At 50.1% G+C, this 17,868-nt stretch overlaps 1 protein-coding gene across 2 annotated transcripts in view; it reads left to right on the forward strand.

Moving 5' to 3' along the window:
- Positions 1–17,868, forward strand: part of ATP9B (ATPase phospholipid transporting 9B (putative)) — a 130,804-nt gene that overhangs the window by 59,470 nt on the left and 53,466 nt on the right. The window contains exons 9-11 of one of the 2 annotated variants that reach the window (XM_055128069.1): positions 690–770; positions 9,633–9,708; positions 12,476–12,552. In XM_055128069.1, the coding sequence (XP_054984044.1) occupies positions 690–770; positions 9,633–9,708; positions 12,476–12,552 (234 nt within the window). The remainder of the gene's footprint in view (positions 1–689; positions 771–9,632; positions 9,709–12,475; positions 12,553–17,868) is intronic. The other variant, XM_055128070.1, reaches the window with a different exon arrangement.

Consider the following 17,868-nt stretch of genomic DNA (forward strand, 5'->3'; position numbering starts at 1 on the left):
GCGTTTGCCTTGCACGCAGCCAACTCGGGTTTGATTCCCAACATCCCACATGGTCCCCAAGCACTGCCAGGAGTAATTTCTGAGTGCAAAGCTAGGAGTAACCCCTGTGCATCACTGGGTATGACCCCCCCCCAAAAAATAAATTTTTACTAAATATATTTTTACTTGGTGTAGCTCCTGTTATTTTTGTGAGGTAGAGTTTTAAAGTGATATTTCTGCATTGGGGCGCAAACATCACTTGGAACGAGGCGTTTGAACCCCAGCCCTGAGGACCCACTGGTCAGACTTTCCTTTGCGGTGATGCCTGAGGTGAATGTATTTTCTGTGGGAGTTGAGAGACTGCTTGTGTCGTGGGCATAATGTTGCCACAGGGCGGAGAGACTCAGCGTAGTAGCCCCTAGAACAGAGGCCTGAGTGCATGCCCTGGACTGATCTGACTCTGGGATGTCGGGTAACTCGTGTGTGCACACCTGCAAGCCCCCTCCCATATCAGCCTGGGGCCAGAGACACACCATCCTTGACTTGAGAGACATCCTCACAGAGCTGTGGAGGTTGAAAACTCTCATTTCTAGTCTTCCTGCACCCAGAGTATAAGTTAGCCGTCACTTTCATAGGTAATGTAAGAAAAAGTCACTGGTAGTGAACGCTCACCAGCGACGATGCTTCAGTCTGGGCTTTTTGTCTTCCAGGACCTTTTCTCGATCAGTGCGTATGTCCATGCGCAGAAGCCACACCTGGACATTCATAGTTTTGAAGGCACCTTTACCCGGGTGAGTGAGCCCTGTTCCTCAGTGGGCATATGGTCGTGGGAGGGTGGGGTGCTGGTCCCCCAGACTGGCACAGACAGGGTTTGGTCCCCAGACTGACATGGACGCACACCAGCCTTCCAGACTGCCGCCTCCCCGTCTCAGTCCCTTGGTGACAGGCTTGTGGTTGTGTCTCCACATCAGCAGTTCAGAGTGTGAGTAGGAAAAGGTACTTAGTAAACAGAATCAGGCGGGTTTCCATCAGACTGGGACAAAGGGACAAAGATCAGGTTCCAAGCAGGAAGGGTTCAGTCTGCCTCAGGACCCTGTCTCTGCCATGGTCCTACTCCCTGGGGCGGGCTGCAGGCAGGCAGAGGGGCTGCCCCCTCTGTTCTGTTCATGGAGCTCAGGTCAGTTTCCAGTGGTGATGAGAAGCTGCAGCCAGAATGTGGGCTTCCTGGCTGGGCGACGTCCATCTGGTCTTCGCAGGAACAGTGAAGGGAATGAAGTGCACAGACAGGGCAGATTCCCCAGAAGGACGCTCGGTGCAGGGCTAGGCCTGGCCCTGCGCTCTGGCGCCACTCCCTGCTTCAAGGGGTGGCATCTCAGCAGGGCGGGGGCTGCAGCTCTTAACCAGTGCTGTCTCAGATCTCTCCAGGCTGCTTCTTGCAAGCTCTTCGTCCACTCGTTGTAAAGATTCCTCTCGACTCCTGAATTACGAAAGATGAGAGTCTTGGAGGGAAGGAGAAAGTGCCAGATGACTGATTCTCTGCCTGCACTGGCTGTGCCCACTGAAGGCTTGACTCCTGCTTGCTGAGCGGGAGAGAGATGAGGGAGCAGCGCCATACGCAGCCTGTCGAGCCCGGGAATGCGCATGAAGAGTGTCTGTGCCTGTGTCAGGAGTGGCGCTCCCCTGGCCATGCGGGCGTCCATGTCACTCACTGTTCAGACAGTCGTTTCCTCAGAGTCTGGGCTTTGAAGCTGTCACTGATTTGCAGTAGTACTTGTGTTCCTTTCACATCCTATCCCAGTCAGTCATTTTTATGATGCGTCTGTGCTGCGATTCCTTTCGCAGGCCACATATCATCATGCATGACTTTTCTAATAAAAAAAACAAAATCCTCTTAAAAGGCAAATCTCTATTGTTTGTTAAATAGGGTAGCTATTGAGCAAACAGCTTGAAACTGTAACATTCTGCATTCTCCCTTGGAAGGCAGATTTTATCTTTTTAAACTATATAACGTTAAGGCGGTGGGACTCCAAAGAGAAAGTTACTTAGAGATAATTTCACTCCCATCTTCCCAGTCTTTATTCTGTGCTATATGAGATTAGTAAATAGCTATCCTTGACAATAATTTTCTTGATATTAGAAAAATGTTTAATTTCAAAGTCCATCATTGTTATTACAGAAGCAGAAAGAAACAGCACAGATACTGTGGTTTCTTCAGCACAGATTATGTTAGACAAAGCCTTTGCATAATGCAGGAGTCGCAGGAGAGTAATGGGAACACCCACTTACATTTCTGAGGCCGAATTGCATAGACCCTTTTATTCCCAGTTCAGAAGCCTCTATACTATTTTTATACTTTCTGTTGCCCCTTGTTTTTCTTGGGGTTGACATAATGGGAATACTGTGCCAGAAGACACATGCTTCATCATTTCAGCCCCGTGCTGGACAGGACCAACGAGAAGTCCTGACTCGCTTGTGCTGCTGTGGCAGATAGATGGGGGCGGGGGCGGGCCTGTGAGGAGCCCTCATAGTGCACAAGGGCCAGGGAGTGGGGGGCGCTGCCCCTGACCAGCAGAGCCAGGACCATGGGGATACGGAGAAGCTGGGGGCTGTCAGCAGTGCAGCAAAGAGCCTACACAGTTCTCGGAGCACCCACTGGCCATTCCTGTGCCCACATTCTGGCCTGCACACAACCAGGAGCGTTCAGGAACTCAGCATGGAGCCGGCAGGGCTGAGTGAATCCTCAGAACGTGCCTGGTCACAGACAGTGAAATGAAGCCCAGTTAGCCGTTGTTTCAGAACTTGCCCAACACTTCGGGCCCTGAAGGGCCTCGAAGCCTCCTGAGGTGCTGGCCTCTGGTTCAAGTGCCGGGAGCAAGGTGAGCTGAGGCTTTCTCCGTCTTTGGGGGACAGGAAGATGAGCAGCGGGCAGGAGGCTGAGCCCACCAGGGGCAGTGGAAGGGATAGCGGCAAGGAGGTGACTTGGATTGGTTTAGAGACTGACTCACAAGTGAAAGAGACTAATGTATCACAGCATCAAATCTAGCAAATGCTTTCCAAGTCGTTAGCAGAGTGGCTATGATTTATGTGCCGGGAAATGTTTGATGAGTGAGTGGAAAAAAAAAAAACATCAATAACGTAAGCCCATTTCTTACAGGAGTTTTCAGAACTGTGTTTTCTGGTTGCTTTCTTTGTTGTCTTCAAGAAGTCTATTAGCAGAGGGTCAGTTTCCAGTGACATGCAGTCTTGGGCCAGGGTGGGGCTCAGTGATCAAGTACAGGCCTCGCAGGCTGATAGGTTCAGTCCCCTGCAACACAGACACAGACACACACACACACAGAGACACACACACAGACACACACACACACACACACACACACACACACAGAGCATGGGTGAATAAGCACAGATTTGCATGGAGATGACGTCAACTTGAGAAGTCACCAGTCAGGACAGTGTAGGGCTTGTTACTCTGAGAAAAGAGAAATGACCCACTGCCATGAGTGGCTTTTCTTTGGGTACCCACTGCGGGAACCTGAGGCAAGCCACCTCCCCTCACCAAGTCTTAACAAGCACTTATGACTCGAAGGAGAAAAGTTCTCATCGTAATATTTTCTCTCTGAACATAGACATAAAAATGTCAAAATAAAACCAGGCTATACATTACTGCTATGTAACACTGATTAGCAGTGTAAGACTTCAGGGACAGACATTCAGGATAGTGCCATTAGGGGTTTATTGTGTGCTTGGTTTTGGTGTTAGGTCAGCACCCAGCGGTCCTCGAAGCTGTTCCTGGCTTTGTGCTCAGGGACTCGATGTGGTGTGTGTGTGTGTAGGGGGTAATCCAACCAGAGTCAGCTGTATGCAGGCAAGTGCCTAAGCCCCTGCACTCACTCTAGCCCTGTCGTGCCATTTTTAAAGGGCATTCGGAGAGAAATGGCACCTTCCTATATACACCCGTGCACATCCATACAGATACCAGGGTGGACCAGAGAGACACCGCAAGGATAAGGCCGTGTCTTATAAACATCAGACCTGCCAGGACTCCTGAGTACCACTGGGGTGTGACCCAACCCCCATTCCATTTCGGTTGCTGCTGTTGTTTGGAGCCAGACTACACAGTGCTCAGGGCTCTCTCCTACCACTGCTCTCAGAGACCGTATGTGATGCCAGGGAGTGAATGGGCCAGCTGTAGGCAAGATAAGCTCCTTAACCACTGTATTCTCTCTCCAGTCCTCTCTGTAGGGATCTACATTGATTTTACAAGGATAAGAATCTGTAGTTCACTTTTCCGTGTTTTCTTAGACTGTAACTGTAATTGGCCTCCTGAAGGACAACAGGGAGTGCCCCTCTTGGATGTGGACCGTGTCGGTAAGGGCAGCTGTTCTTTCTCACTGTCTTGTATGATTGCAGTGCAGTACAGAGCCCTTAGCATCCCATTCTGCCAGGAGAGTTTGGGCATCCATCAAATGTATCTAGCTTTGCACTGGTCATACCAGTGTTTGGGGTTTGTAGGAATTCATCTGTTGTGACAGTTGCTCAGGGTTTTATCAAAATAATTTTATTTCTAGAGAACTGTACTAATACTCATTTATTTTCTGATTTTAGCCCATTTAGATTGATTCATCGATCTAACAAATTGTCAGTTTTGTTCATTTTCTTAAAACATCAGCTTCTGCCTTTAACTTCTTTTTTTCTGTTTTCTAGTCTTGATTTCAGGTATCTCTGTTCTGGCCTGCCTTTTCCTCCTACCTCTGCTCACTTTGGATTTAATTTGTTCATTTCCTAATTTGAGTTGAGGTGAGCCTCTTGATTGAGCCTGCCCTGGTTTGGAGGGAAGCCTTTCCAGCTGCCGCCCGGGAGCTTGCGGATGGTGTGTGTTAGAACCTGCCTCCACATTCTTCCTCATTCTCTGGTATCTTGTTTTCACTCATTGGTTGTGTGTTAGTCAGATTTTGCCATTTTGAATTTTTCCACTTCTCTTCCTGGTTCCCAACATCCCCTATCATGGTCAGATCAGATACTTATTACTGTATGTCTGTCTTAATCTTTCAGATCATTTTTGAGCCAAACATACAGCCTGCCCTGGCACACCCAGGAACACCCCACAGAGCCTAGCGCAGCCCCTCCACTGCTCTCTCAGTTACTCTGTGCATGTTATGTGTTTCCGTCTCTCATTTCAGCACGTCTGACCCTTGGATCTAAAGCCAGTTCTCAGTGGCAGCACAGAGCTGCACCCGGAGCTTCTGTCTTTCTGTCTTCTGAGTGGAGTCTTCAGAAAGAACCCTCTCTCCTCTCACTGTGCTGTTTGCTTTTCCTGTGGCTTACTCCTTTTTGGTCCCTAGTTTCTTGCGTTCCACTTTCCTATTTCCTTCAGGTTGAGCATTGTAGTGAACTATCTGAATGCCTTTCTCCTTTCCTTCTGTGCGTTTCCTCTAGTCATTTTTCTTGGTCGTTACCATGGAGATCGCCTTGAACGTCCTAAGCTGTGACTCCCATTTGGATTTTTTTTTTTAATAATGTAGGAGGACTGCTATTTATTCAGCCATTGATTAAGCTGATTGAATTGGGCATGAACTCCACATTATTTTTTTTATTCTATTCTGAATGTTTATTTTATTATTATTCCCCCCCCCTTTTTTTTTATTCACCATGGGATGCAGCTACAAAGTTTTTATGTTTGAGCTTCGGTCATATAATCACCAAACATCCATCCCTTCACCAGTGCACACTTTCCACCACCAAAATCTCCAGTATTCCTCACCCCCCCGCCCTGTTCCAACCCTTCCCCTGCTTGTGTGGCAGACAATTTTCCCCATACTCTCTCTCTACTTTGTTTACATTTGATATTTCGACACCAGTCTCACCACCACTCAAACCTGCCGAAAAGGCAATGCTAGACGATTTGTTTTGTATTGCCTTTTGTGGATAGAATATAATGTCCAGGAACTTCTGTGTCATTCTCTTCCGGGAGCTTTAGTTTATATTTATAGTCTCTGGGTCTTGGCCATTGATGAGTTACATGGCACCAGGTAATGTGCCATGTAATCTTGGGTATGACTGCCAAGCTTCTGGAAAACTGGGGACCTGGGGAGGAGGCCCAGTCCCAATCCAAGCAGGCTTGGAGATAAAAGTCACGGGTTCCCAATACCTGGGTTTTCCTGCCAGTTCGCTCTCTGGTGAGGTTCATCCCATTTTGGGTGAGGCTCATCCAAGCATGTGGAGTGGCCTTGGGCATGGCAGTGGTTGGGTTCTGGAAGTTTTCGGCTGCCAGGGTTCTGCTTGGGGCAGGGAGGGAAATTCAACCCACTACCCTCCGAGGTGCCCCAGTGGGCACGGGGTCAGGGCATTCTGCGGCGCTCTCTTCTGGGAGCTTTAGTTTATAGTCTCTGGATCTTGGCCATTGATGAGATTACATGGCTCCAGGGGCAGTTTGTGGATGTGACTGCCAAGCTACTGGAAAACTGGGGACCTGGGGGAAGGAGACCTAGTCCTGATCCAAGCAAGCCTGGGGCTCTCAGTCATGGTTTCCCACGTACCTTTGTGCTACAGGCCCTAACTGCATCTTTGATATCTTTCAAGATTCATGGCCAATAAATGAGCTTATATAGCTAAACCGGAGGTGGTTTATGGGTGTGTCTCCCACATACCTAGCTTTTGGCCATTTAATTCTTGGTAAACTTGGCCCCAAGTTGTTGGGGTCTGCCCAAAGGCACAGCAGCAATTTTGGGGTATCTGGAAGTCTGAAGGCATCATCAAGCTGCTGATGCACTCGCCCTACAGGTACAGGTTTACCTGCTGGTGGCACCATACCCCCACCATTTGGATTTATACCATTCTAAGTTCAGTAACGTACAAACATTGTGTTTGTCTACAGCTCTGGCCACTCCCTCAGTTTCAGATGTCACAGAATCACGTTTGTACAGATGCAATGAATGCCTCAGATTACGTGGCAAATGAGATTTGGAGCCACAGACCAAAGTCTGAGCAGTTCTGGCACTCTGAGACCTATGTGTCACATTTTCCTTTGCATGTTGTCAGAGCCTCGTGGGTGAGAGAGAGAAGGGAAGTGTTTTCACCCGCTGCTCCCTTGCAGGGCACTGGGCTTCTGTGGGGCTCTTATGCTAGGGGCCCCTCCTTGGCTGCGGCTATTGGGGATTATCGTTCTTTCTCCATGTTCTTCCCAAATGTGGGATTCAGGCTTGGAGCTCTAGTGCAGACAGTGGCTGTACCTGCACAGCTCAGAGTCCCTTGCAGGAGAACCGGTTCTCTCCTCCCGTGCTTTACTCAGACTCACACTTGCACAGCTCAACTGTCTTGTCTCAGCTTTGCCACTCACTGCTGAGTCCTTCTAATGAATTTTGCCTTTGTTCTCAGAGCCTGAATTTCTTTAGATCTCAGATTATGTTTTCCTTCTTTCTTTCTTTCTTTCTTTCTTTCTTTCTTTCTTTCTTTCTTTCTTTCTTTCTTTCTTTCTTTCTTTCATTCTTTCTTTCTTCCTTCTTCTGTTCTTTTATTTTTATTGAATATCTGTAAGAAAGACCATTACAAAGCATTCATGATTGGGTTTTAGTCAGTGATCCAACACCCATCCCCCACCAGTGCACACCTCCCACCACCAATGTCCCTCCTCTCCCTCCCACTATCCACCCCCCCCCAACCCTTCCTCTATGACAGGCATCCCTCCTCCCTCCCTCTCCTTTTGTGCATTATGGTTTGCAATACAGATACTAAGAGGTCATCATGTACGTTTAGGGCCATCTGTATGTTTATCAGAAAGGTAAGGCAGAAGTAGCTTTTTTAACTGTGGACATGACTACTGAGGCTTCCGGAAGTACAGAGAGGTGGGGGAGTGGTAAGCCCATCCCAACCCCAAGAATGCCTGGAGATTTCTGTCGCTAGACTGAATACCTGAATTTTCAGCAGTTTATATCTTGGTGAGGTCCATCCTGAGATGGTTGAGTCCCGTCGGGGAATGGTGGTGATTTGGGTTGTAGAAGCAAGTGGCTGCCAGGGCTTCTGTTTGGGTGAGCACCAGGCTAACCTGCTCCCCTCCGATTTACCCCAGTCTTTTCAGCCTTGATCAAGTCCAAGATTAACTGCGGCTTTTGATCTGTTTTAGATTTGTTTATGGGTCTCTGAAGTAAGGTTGATAAATGAGCTTGTACAGCTCCGCCAGAGGTGGTTTGTGGGCATGGCTCCCGAATACCTAACTTTTGGCCATTCAGTTTCTCAGAAAACTTGATCCCGAGTTGTTGGAGTCTGGGTAGAAGCACAACAGCAATTTGGGGGCCTGAAGGCATCATCAGGCTGCTGATGTACTCGACCTGCAGGTACAGGCTGATCTCTGGTGGCACCCCACCCCCACATTTCTTTTTTATTGACATCTGTTTCTTTATTGGGGGTGGGCTGGCCCCACCCTTGTGGCTCTTCTGGGCCTGTTCCTAACTCTATCAGGAGTGGCCTGTGGTACTCATGGGACCACAGGCCCCTATAAGGCAAATCAGTCCCATGAATCATCTGCCCCCACCACTGTTTGATTTTTAGTCACCATTTTTCTTGACTTTTCCCATCTTGCTTTTTTGAGCTTCTTTTTGTTGTTCTGAGCCTATCTAGCACCCTGTTTCCTGGGGCAGAGCCTGGCCCCAGGTACAGTTGGGAGGCGCTTTCTGTTTGTTCGTTTAAAGATGGATTCCCAGAAGATGTGGCCTAAACTGGGTTGTGCCAGGTAATTCAGGGACACTCTGTCCTGCAGACCTGCCCTGCGGCCTTTCCCAGCCTTCATTCCTAATGATCTGTAAGTTCCTCAGCCAGATTGGACTTGTTCTAAAGGTTGTGCTTACATTCTGACTTTTCATTGCCTTTAGGTTAGACATTCTTGAGTCTGGAGATGAAGTTTGTCTTTTTGCTGTTCCTTTAGTTGTTTGGGGGCTTTCTATGGTGGTTTATTTCATTGCACACTATCCATGCTGAGGGCCAGTGAGGTGTAGACCCCACTGTCTTCTTGTTTTTTTCTGAGTCTTGCCGTGGCACACGTGGTCACGGTCTACCTTTTCTTCCATGCACTTGCAAGTGTGTTTGGACGTCCAGCTGGCTGCATGTGTGGAAGAGGGAGACATGGAGGGAGAGGTGCAGCCCTGTCCCCCAGAAGCAACTGCAGCGGGGGACTAGAGTGACAGCACAGCGGGTAGGGCGTTTTGCCTTGCACGCGGCTGATCGATTCCCAGCATCCCATATGGTCCCCTGAGCACCGCCAGGGGTAATTCCTGAGTGCAGAGCCAGGAGTGACCACTGTGCATCACCAGGTGCACAGACCCAAAAAGCAAAAAGAAAGAAACAACTGCAGGGAAGAGAGGACTCAGCAGCAGCAGGTTGGCCAGACCCCTGAGTCTGAGGCTGGACCCTTTGCCCACCTGCCTCCCCTGCTGCAGGCTGCTCTGGGAGCAGGTTCTGGGGGTATGGAAGAGCTTGTCACCCCAGATTCACCAGTTACCACCCCTGTTAGAGCAGACAGAGCCTGTGTCCCTGCTCTGCCTGCCGCCTCCGACCCTGCTGCCCCCAAGACCTGCTCCTGCTCTCCTTCAAGCTGGCCTCTGGGTGCTGTTGGTGTCCTGGCTGTGAAGCACACCGCTGACTTGCTCTCTCCTCTCTAACAGGAGGACACAGACCCGCCCGTTCACGAGAGCCTAGGCATAGAGAACACCTTGTGGGCAAGCACTGTGGTGGCATCAGGTAAGACTCGCACCTGCAGAGGATACCAGCTCACTGGCCTGGGGCCTCACCCACTGGGCAGTGCCTTCCTGAGGGACCCCATGACCTTGGGGCCACATAGGGGCTTAGCAGCTCTTCACCCAGTGAACGGCCCGGCTGTCTGTGTAGGTGCCCACGGGGCCCAGATGAGAGGGTTTTGTTTCTTCGAGGTGAAGTTCGGGGAGTTGGAGCATTTCTCATGGGGGCACAGGGAGCTGCTCCAACGTCTCCTTTAGAAAGTACTTTTCTCTGGGAGCTCCTGAACTCGGAATGGGTCAGCTGCAGTGGAGCTGAGCAGAGGGCCTGGTGAGGCCGTGGGCACAGCCCGGCACATCGTGTCACATAATGTAGTGCCCTCACTCCTGTGCCCTCTGCATGGCGCTGCAGCACATGGAGACCTGCCCTGGGCTTAGGACACTTAGAACAGCACTCGGTGTTCAGGACCAAGGACAGAGATGCCCCCAGAAGATACCACCGATTTGTGCCCCAGGGTCTCCTCGAACCTTGGCAAGAGCCATCCTGGCCAGGGTTTGACTCGGGTTTCTCCAAGGAAGAGCCTTTGAGTCGCTGTCTGGAGCCCAGAGGGGTGAGAGCAGGTTGGTGCCTCTGAGGCACAGAGCAGGACCAATAGGAGGACCCTGTGAGGGTCTTGAATCTTTCAGAATAAACCGAGACAGCCGGGCATGTGCCCTGGTGCTACAGCAGGAAGGCCTGTGTGGGTCCAGACTCCAGGAGAAAGACCGGAGAGAGGGCCAGTGCCTGCACCCGGAGCCAGGCACTCTGCAGAGAAAGGAACACTAGGACTGCCCTGTCCTGAGTAGGGAGGCCTCTGGCCTGCACCCCTCTCCTGTGTGTGTCTGCTGAGCTGGTCCTGACCAGTGAGTGTGTGTCTGCTGGACTGGCCCTAACCCGTGAGTGTGTGTCTGCTCGGCCTGTCCCTGACCCGTGAGTGTGTGTCTGCTCACTCTGTCCCTAACGTGTGTGTCTGCTCAGCCTGACCCATGAGTGTGTGTCTACTGAACTGGCCCTAACCCGTGAGTGTGTGTCTGCTCGGCCTGTCCCTGACCCATGAGTGTGTGTCTGCTCACTCTGTCCCTGACCTGTGAGTGTGTGCCTGCTTGGTCTGTCCCTGTCCCATGACTATGTGTCTGTTGGGCTGGCCCAGACTTGTGAGTGTGTGTACGAGAGCCTTTGTATACAAAGAAAGTGTCATGGAGACCCTTTAAATACATGTGTTTCGGGTTTCATGTGCAGTCGTGTTCATTCCGTCTCTCTGAGCACAGTATTCCTTCAGTCCTGTCTCCTGGACTTTGGAATGTCCTGCCAGCTTCCCATGGGTCCTGCTGAGGCGCACCTGGGTTGAAGGGGATGGCTGCAAGCCTTCCTAGACATGACTTTGTTCTGCTGGTACTAAGATCAGTTTCCAACTGGTCAACTTTCGTGTGTGTGTTTAGGACTATCATCTTCTGCTTCGATTATGTCATACTTACTGGCAAAACAGGAAGGAATAAACCAGGTCATATTTACCAACAGAAGAATTGTATGGGATTTTAGAAAGGTGTTCAGTGGTTTGGTTAGGGAGTCTTTCTCTGTATCTAAATGTGCACCATAGTGAACCCATATGGGGAGTTGGTTTGGATGGTAGCAGAGGAGGTGCATCTGCACAGTCAGTGTCATCTGTGCCAAGGGTCACTCTCCTGCTGGCCCATGACCCACAGCAGAGGAAGAAGAGACATGCCCTCTGCATACAGCATGCCCATCCCTGGCACCCGAAGGCTCTGTGGGGAAAGCCTAGCCACTTCTGTGTGCAATCACCAGAGTTCAGGTGCTCAGGCAGCATTGCAGAGAGGGGTGCACAGTGAACATTAAGACTGCATCTCATCCTTGAACTCTGGGGAGACTTAGAGCGGACAGGACCAGGTTCATGTCCCCCATGGCTCTTCCCTCCTTCCCAGAGATGGTTTTCATGGAGCTTTGTAACCTAGGGTCATTCTGTGGTTATTTAAAAAACATACATATGTGTTTGGGGGCCACCCCCAGCAGTGCTCAGAGCTTGCTCCTGGCAGGTCTCAGGGTACCGTATGAGGTCCCAGGGATCAAACTCGGGCCAGCTATATGTAAGGCAAGCACCCTACCACTATCTTGTTATTCCTGTCCCCAGGGTATGTTACTCTGTTACCTTAAGTTTGATCAGCCATAACCTTAATCATCTTGACATCTACAATTGGGAAACCAACCTTGCAGGAGATGTAAAGAAGAGGGATTGGCGATATGCAGGAGTTAAATCAGGCACGCCTTCTGGTGACTTCTCTGTTGTTACCCTGCATTCACACTGCAGTTGTAGGCCAGCTGTAGCCCTGGCTGGTCTCGGGCTTTCAAGGAGAATTGGTGGGAGGGCCCAGAACAATGGCCTGGCTGGTTTGCAGGGAACACGGTGAGTCCATAATGACAAAGGGGCCTCTCTACATTGAACTTCGGGGCTCAGCATCTCAGTGCAGCGGAAATAATTGTAGTGCACTTTCTGATATTCTGGGTAGGTGGATTTGTATTGCTGAAGAAATTTGACTTTCACAAAGTTCTTTTGGAAAGATGAGATGAGATTTTTGTAAACTAGACAAACTAAATAAGCTGTTAAATATTTTTGCAAAATTAAATAATGTGCTTTCCATCCAAACAGTTAATTAAAAGTGTAATCTCTGTGCTTACCAGTGAAAGGATTTCTGTAAGGTCCACTTTCGTGTTTCCGCAGGTACTGTAATAGGTGTTGTCATTTATACTGGAAAAGAAACTCGAAGTGTAATGAACACATCCAATCCCAAAAACAAGGTAGGCTAGATAAGGGTCTCTCCCTACAAGCCCCCCTTCCTTCCAGGGACACACACGTGCCTGGGAGCAGCTGGCCTGCTCCCTAGTGGACATTCACACAGACTTTTGGGATGTTGCTGATCGGGAGAGTGGTTCTCTGGTTTCTCTCATAATGTGCACTTACTGAAGAATTCCCAAAAGATCCCTTTTTTGGTAAATCAAAGTTTTCTGCTTCTCTTAGGTTTTCATTATGAAATACAGAATTCATTCATAATCTGACAGCTCATTGTGTACCTAGTTTCCCTTCAATGTATTTATCTTAGCATTTGCGCTCTTTATTTTTATATTGACAGTACTCTTTTAGGGGAAGGAGTGTGTTCACATGGTCAGTGGTATGTTGATAAAGTAGTTTAAGTTTTTGCTGTTCTAGAAGAAGCAAAATACTGAAAATCCAAATTCAGTTTTAAAGATTATCTTGGTGTCTTACTCCTGAAATGGTTATTCTTGAATCCATGTGTGCCTGCAAGTCCAACTGATCAGACATCGGTCTGTTCCTCGTTGCGTGTGCCACACACCAGGCCTCTGGGTCCTGCTTGAGGCTTGCCAGGTGGCACCAGGGGCACAGTCTGTGACACATGAGCTGGACCAAGTCTTCTGGGGCCTGCACCCTGCTCGGCAGTCGGTCGGAAAGGCAGACTTTTGCAGATCTCACCACAGCAGCAGTAGTGAAGTGACTCCTCGGGAAGACCATTTCTAAGACAAGTTGTATCCACCCCCAACTATTAATAAAAAACAGTTGTTCCTTCTCTGTCCCTGGTTCTCCCATTTCCCAGGCCTCTCTCCTCACTGCGCTTGGCCCTGTTCTCTTCTCATTCCGCTGATGTACTCCGCAGAATCTGTATGAGCGGCCCTTCCTGCGCGGCTGAACCCAGCTCCCACTGTTAGGGCGTGTCTGCCTGGGCGAGTGGCTTCATTCTGCTGTTTTTGTTGGGGCCATGCCAGGGTTGAACTCTGGACCTTCTGCACACAGAGCGTGCGTCAGTCCATGTCTCCAGGCCAGCTCCATCCATTCATTGTTCCGCTGCGCAAGCAGCAAGCGGTTCATTATTCCATCTCCTCCTCCTTCCTCTTCCTCTCCCGCTGCTGTTTCTTCTCTACCAGCTTTCTAAATCTCTGATGCTAGAAATAGGAACCCAACAGCAAATCAGGCATCTTCTTTTTCAGGTGGGTGGAGGGTGGGGTGTCCACATTGGGCGGTGCTCAGGTTACTCCTGATTCTGAACTCAGGAGTTCCCCTCCTGGTGGACTTGGGGGATGCCAAGGGTCAAGCCCGGGTCAGCCACGTGCAAGGCAAGTGCCCTACCTGCTGTGCCATTGCTCCAGCCCCAAGACAGTGGGGTGATTTGCAGAGCTGGATTTGGAGCCTGGACCGGGACGTCCAGCTCTCCCGGGCAGCGAGCTCCCTCTCAGTGGGGTTGAGAGTTTGGTACACATGATAGTCCATGCCGCAGGGCAGCTCTGGTTAGTTGCAGGAGTGCTGCTCCACCAAGGCGCTGTGCCATCAGGAGAGGTTTCAGGGGAGGAGTCTCTCATCTGGCGATTGCCATGGAATCCTGTGAATGAAATGCTGGTGTCCTGAGACCACAATTAGAACAAATTAGCCAAACAGGCTACAGTAGACCAGAAGCAACATCACTGATCTCGAAATACTGTGTGTTTCAAGAAAGAGAAGAGCGAGTCTATGATGGAGAAGCTGCCCCGGGAAGATGTCGCCTGGGTGTCCCCTTGTGTCATTGTGACATGGATAGGAAGGATGGGAGCTTTGCTGCCCATAGGATTCTGCTGCTACACTCATCCCTCAGGGGAATCTGGCACACACAGAGTTTTCTCCCCTTCCCACTGTCCCTTCCTTCAGTTACTGACAACCTCATATCAGTGTGTATTGGGGGGGCATTGTGTGCGGGGGTGGATGGAGGGAGAGAGGTGCAGATCTGTGTGACTTCTCAGACAGAATTGCTCCAGTGAACACGGTGCTGATTTCAGAAACTAAGGTAATGGAGCAGTAGTGAGGTGGCGAGCTCAGATCACATGGTGAGAATGAGGAGCTCACAGCCTTACCCATGCTCAGTGCCCACTGGGCAGGACTGACCGCTGTGAATGCTGCAGGCCCACAGCATGTTCTGGCAAAGAGGGGTCTCCGTGGGTCGTCACAGAGATGACTAGACATTAGGGTCGCCTCAAACTTAGACGCTGGGGCACACCTATACCTACACCCCAGGGCACGCTTGTACTCACATCCAGGCAGCCTGTACCCACACCCCCATGCTTACACTTACAACCCAGAGCACACCTGTACCTGTACTCACAGCCCGGGGCACACTTGTACTCACTCACACCCCACACACACACCTGTACACACACCTCAACCCATAGTATGCATCCCTCAGGATGGGCTGCCTCACCCACAGCATCCTGTACTGCTCCCCTTCTTAGGCTTATTCTCAAACCCACTGGGGGCTTTTGCTCATACTGACTCTTCCCTTAGAGCCCTGTTGTACACATGCCTGAGACACGACTGTTTCCCCTGAGTTTGCGGACACATTGCACCTGCACCCGTACCTCTCCCACGGGCCACTGCCAGCCAGTGTTTGGGCCATGCTGCTTGAGCTATTCTGCCTCCGCACGGCCCTGCTTGTCCCAAACTATCTCCTACCCCATCTGTAGCTCTTTATTCTACAGTTCATTTTCCCCAGACTTGGGGGTTGGAATCATCCCTGGGACATAAAGTCAGTATGGGTGGTGATGCCCACCTTGCATATGGCCAGCCCCACTCTGATCCCAGCACTGTGTATCCAGCACCCCAGGGGCCATCCCTGATGCAGAGCCAGGACTACTCTAAAGCCCCAAAATGTCAGTCCTACAGTTCTGTGTGATGGAGTAAAATTCCAAGGTGAGGAGAAACCGAAGCTAGTTGTTTCGAGACCCGGCTGCTTCCCTCAAGCTCACAGCAGTGTGCACCAGGGAGGCAGGCTCTGCTCGAGTTTGAACAAATCAAAAGTTTTTATTACTAAGCAATTACTTTTACAATAATATTTGGTGGAAGTTTAAATTATATGGAGTGCAAGTTGAATAATGGACTGCTTTATAAAACCTAGCTTTAGATATATTTAATAAGATGAATCTTGATTACATTTAAGAGGAAAAAAATTCTTACAGGAGGTTAAGAAAAATCAATTGTGACAGGCTGCCATTTCCATGCCATTCATAGTAATAAGTTACTCAGAGCCAGAGCATCAGGGATGAAATGATAATACAAATTGCTTCAAGCAGTTACTGTAATCCCTCGGGCATATTGATATGTGTTTCTAATAAAAAGGCTTTCAGACATCTCGCTGACAGACAGACAGGTGATATGGCCATTATGTTCAGTAGGCTCAGCTTGTCCTCAGAATCGCTGTAAAGGCCTCAGATAAGAGAACAAAACGGAATTGGCTATGGTGTGTGTTGCAGGTTGAAATTTCAAGACTACTTTCGAGAACAGCTTTCTTATTTTGTCTTATAAAAGGGCAGTTTATTAATATTTTAAAGTGTTCACTCATTAAAATATTACAATAGAATAACTTTGCCCTTATCTTGGCTGCATGTAACCTGGCACGCCATAGTCCTTACGAGCACCAAATATTTTCAGGTTTAAATATATAGGTTTAAAGCTGGTGATGTGCCCCAAAAGAGCGGTCTGCAGACTGCAGTAGTCCAGTCGGTCTGCAGAGATGAAGGATTTTCACAGCTTGGCGGTGGCTGCTGTCAGCATTTACCACTCGGAGTGTCTCTTTGGGAGAAGACAAGGCAGGAACAGCCCACAGGAGGTCAGCAGGTGACCTAGAGCGCCCCACAGCACACAGCCACCATACCAACTGCTGACATGGACTGCAGTGTCCGGGCCCAGCAGCGAGGGGAAGCGCTCAGAGAGCAAACGTCAGGGCTGCAGGCGTTGCGTTGAGTTTCTCGCTCCTTTGCAGCATGCATTTGATGATGAAGCAGGTGTTCCCAGGAAACATCTTCTACATAGAGACGGTGTCAACAGACTCCCAAACGAGAAGGGCTGGGGGTTCGAGAGCTCCGGAGCTCCATCCCTCAGCTCTGCACGGAGATGTGGAATCAACCTGAGTAGCAGATCACTGTTTACCTGATCGCGATCATCCTTTGGAAATTTGTGGTACCGTGAGAATGACTTAAATTGTGACACAGGCATCTGAGTCGATGCTAAGTCACAGAGCCAGGACCTCTGATTACCAGGTGATCCGGAGCATCTCTCTGCAAGCCTGTGTGGCACGGGACAAGCAGCTCACAGCAGCCCCTGTGGCGTGTGGGTGGACAGCCATGTTGTTGGCTGCAGAAGAGTGAAGTGCTATGGTTTCCTGGGACACAGGGATAGTATGGATGGGACGCCAGGTCCCTCGGCACAGGCTCAGAAACCAACCATGTATGTGCAGTGAGGACAGAAGCCAAGTCTGAAATTTCCAAGATCCACTCATTGAGGAGCTGGAGTGATAGTACACAGTGGGGAGGGCGTTTGCCTTGCACATAGCCAACCCAAGTTCAATGCCCAGCATCCCATATGGTCCTCTGAGCGTGCCAGGAGTAATTCCTGAGCGCAAAGCCAGGAGTAACCCCTGTGCTTTGCCGGGTATGACCCAAAATGTAAAAAAATAAAAATCCACTCGTTAGGAAGGGGTGTTGCTCTGTGGATTGTCTCACAGGAGGCTCTCATGCCCTGCAGTGGCCCCAGGATGGGAAGCCTTGTGGGGTCAGGGAGCAGGTCCTGGCATACTCTTGTTCCAGGATGACCCAGGTCAGCTGAGCTCTGGGCAAGGGCTACCCCCAGCTGGCTCCCTGTCCTCCCGGCCTCCCACCAGGCCCACCTTGGGTTCCTTACTCTCAGGGGACAGCTTTTTTCTTTTATCTCAGGGGACAACTATGTCCTCTAAGAATGGCTGTGCCCTCTCAGGGGACAGCTGTGTCCTCTCAGGGGACAGCTGTGTCCTCTATGGGGACAGCTGCGTCCTCACTCTCAGGATAGTTGTGTACCCTTAGGGGCCAGCTGTGTCCTCCCTCTCTCAGGATGGCTGTGTCCCCTCAGGGAACAGCTCAGTCCTCACTCTGAGGATGGTTGTGTACTCTCAGGGGACAGCTCTGTCCTCACTCTGAGGATGGCTGTGTCCTCTCAGTGGACAGCTGTGTCCTCTCTCTCAGGACAGCTGTGTCCTCTCTCTCAGGACAGCTGTGTCCTCTCTCAGGATGGCTGTGTCCTCTCAGGGGACAGCTCTGCCCTCACTC

The sequence above is a fragment of the Sorex araneus genome, chromosome 2, assembly GCF_027595985.1.
Source record: "Sorex araneus isolate mSorAra2 chromosome 2, mSorAra2.pri, whole genome shotgun sequence".
Taxonomy (NCBI): Eukaryota; Metazoa; Chordata; class Mammalia; order Eulipotyphla; family Soricidae; genus Sorex; species Sorex araneus.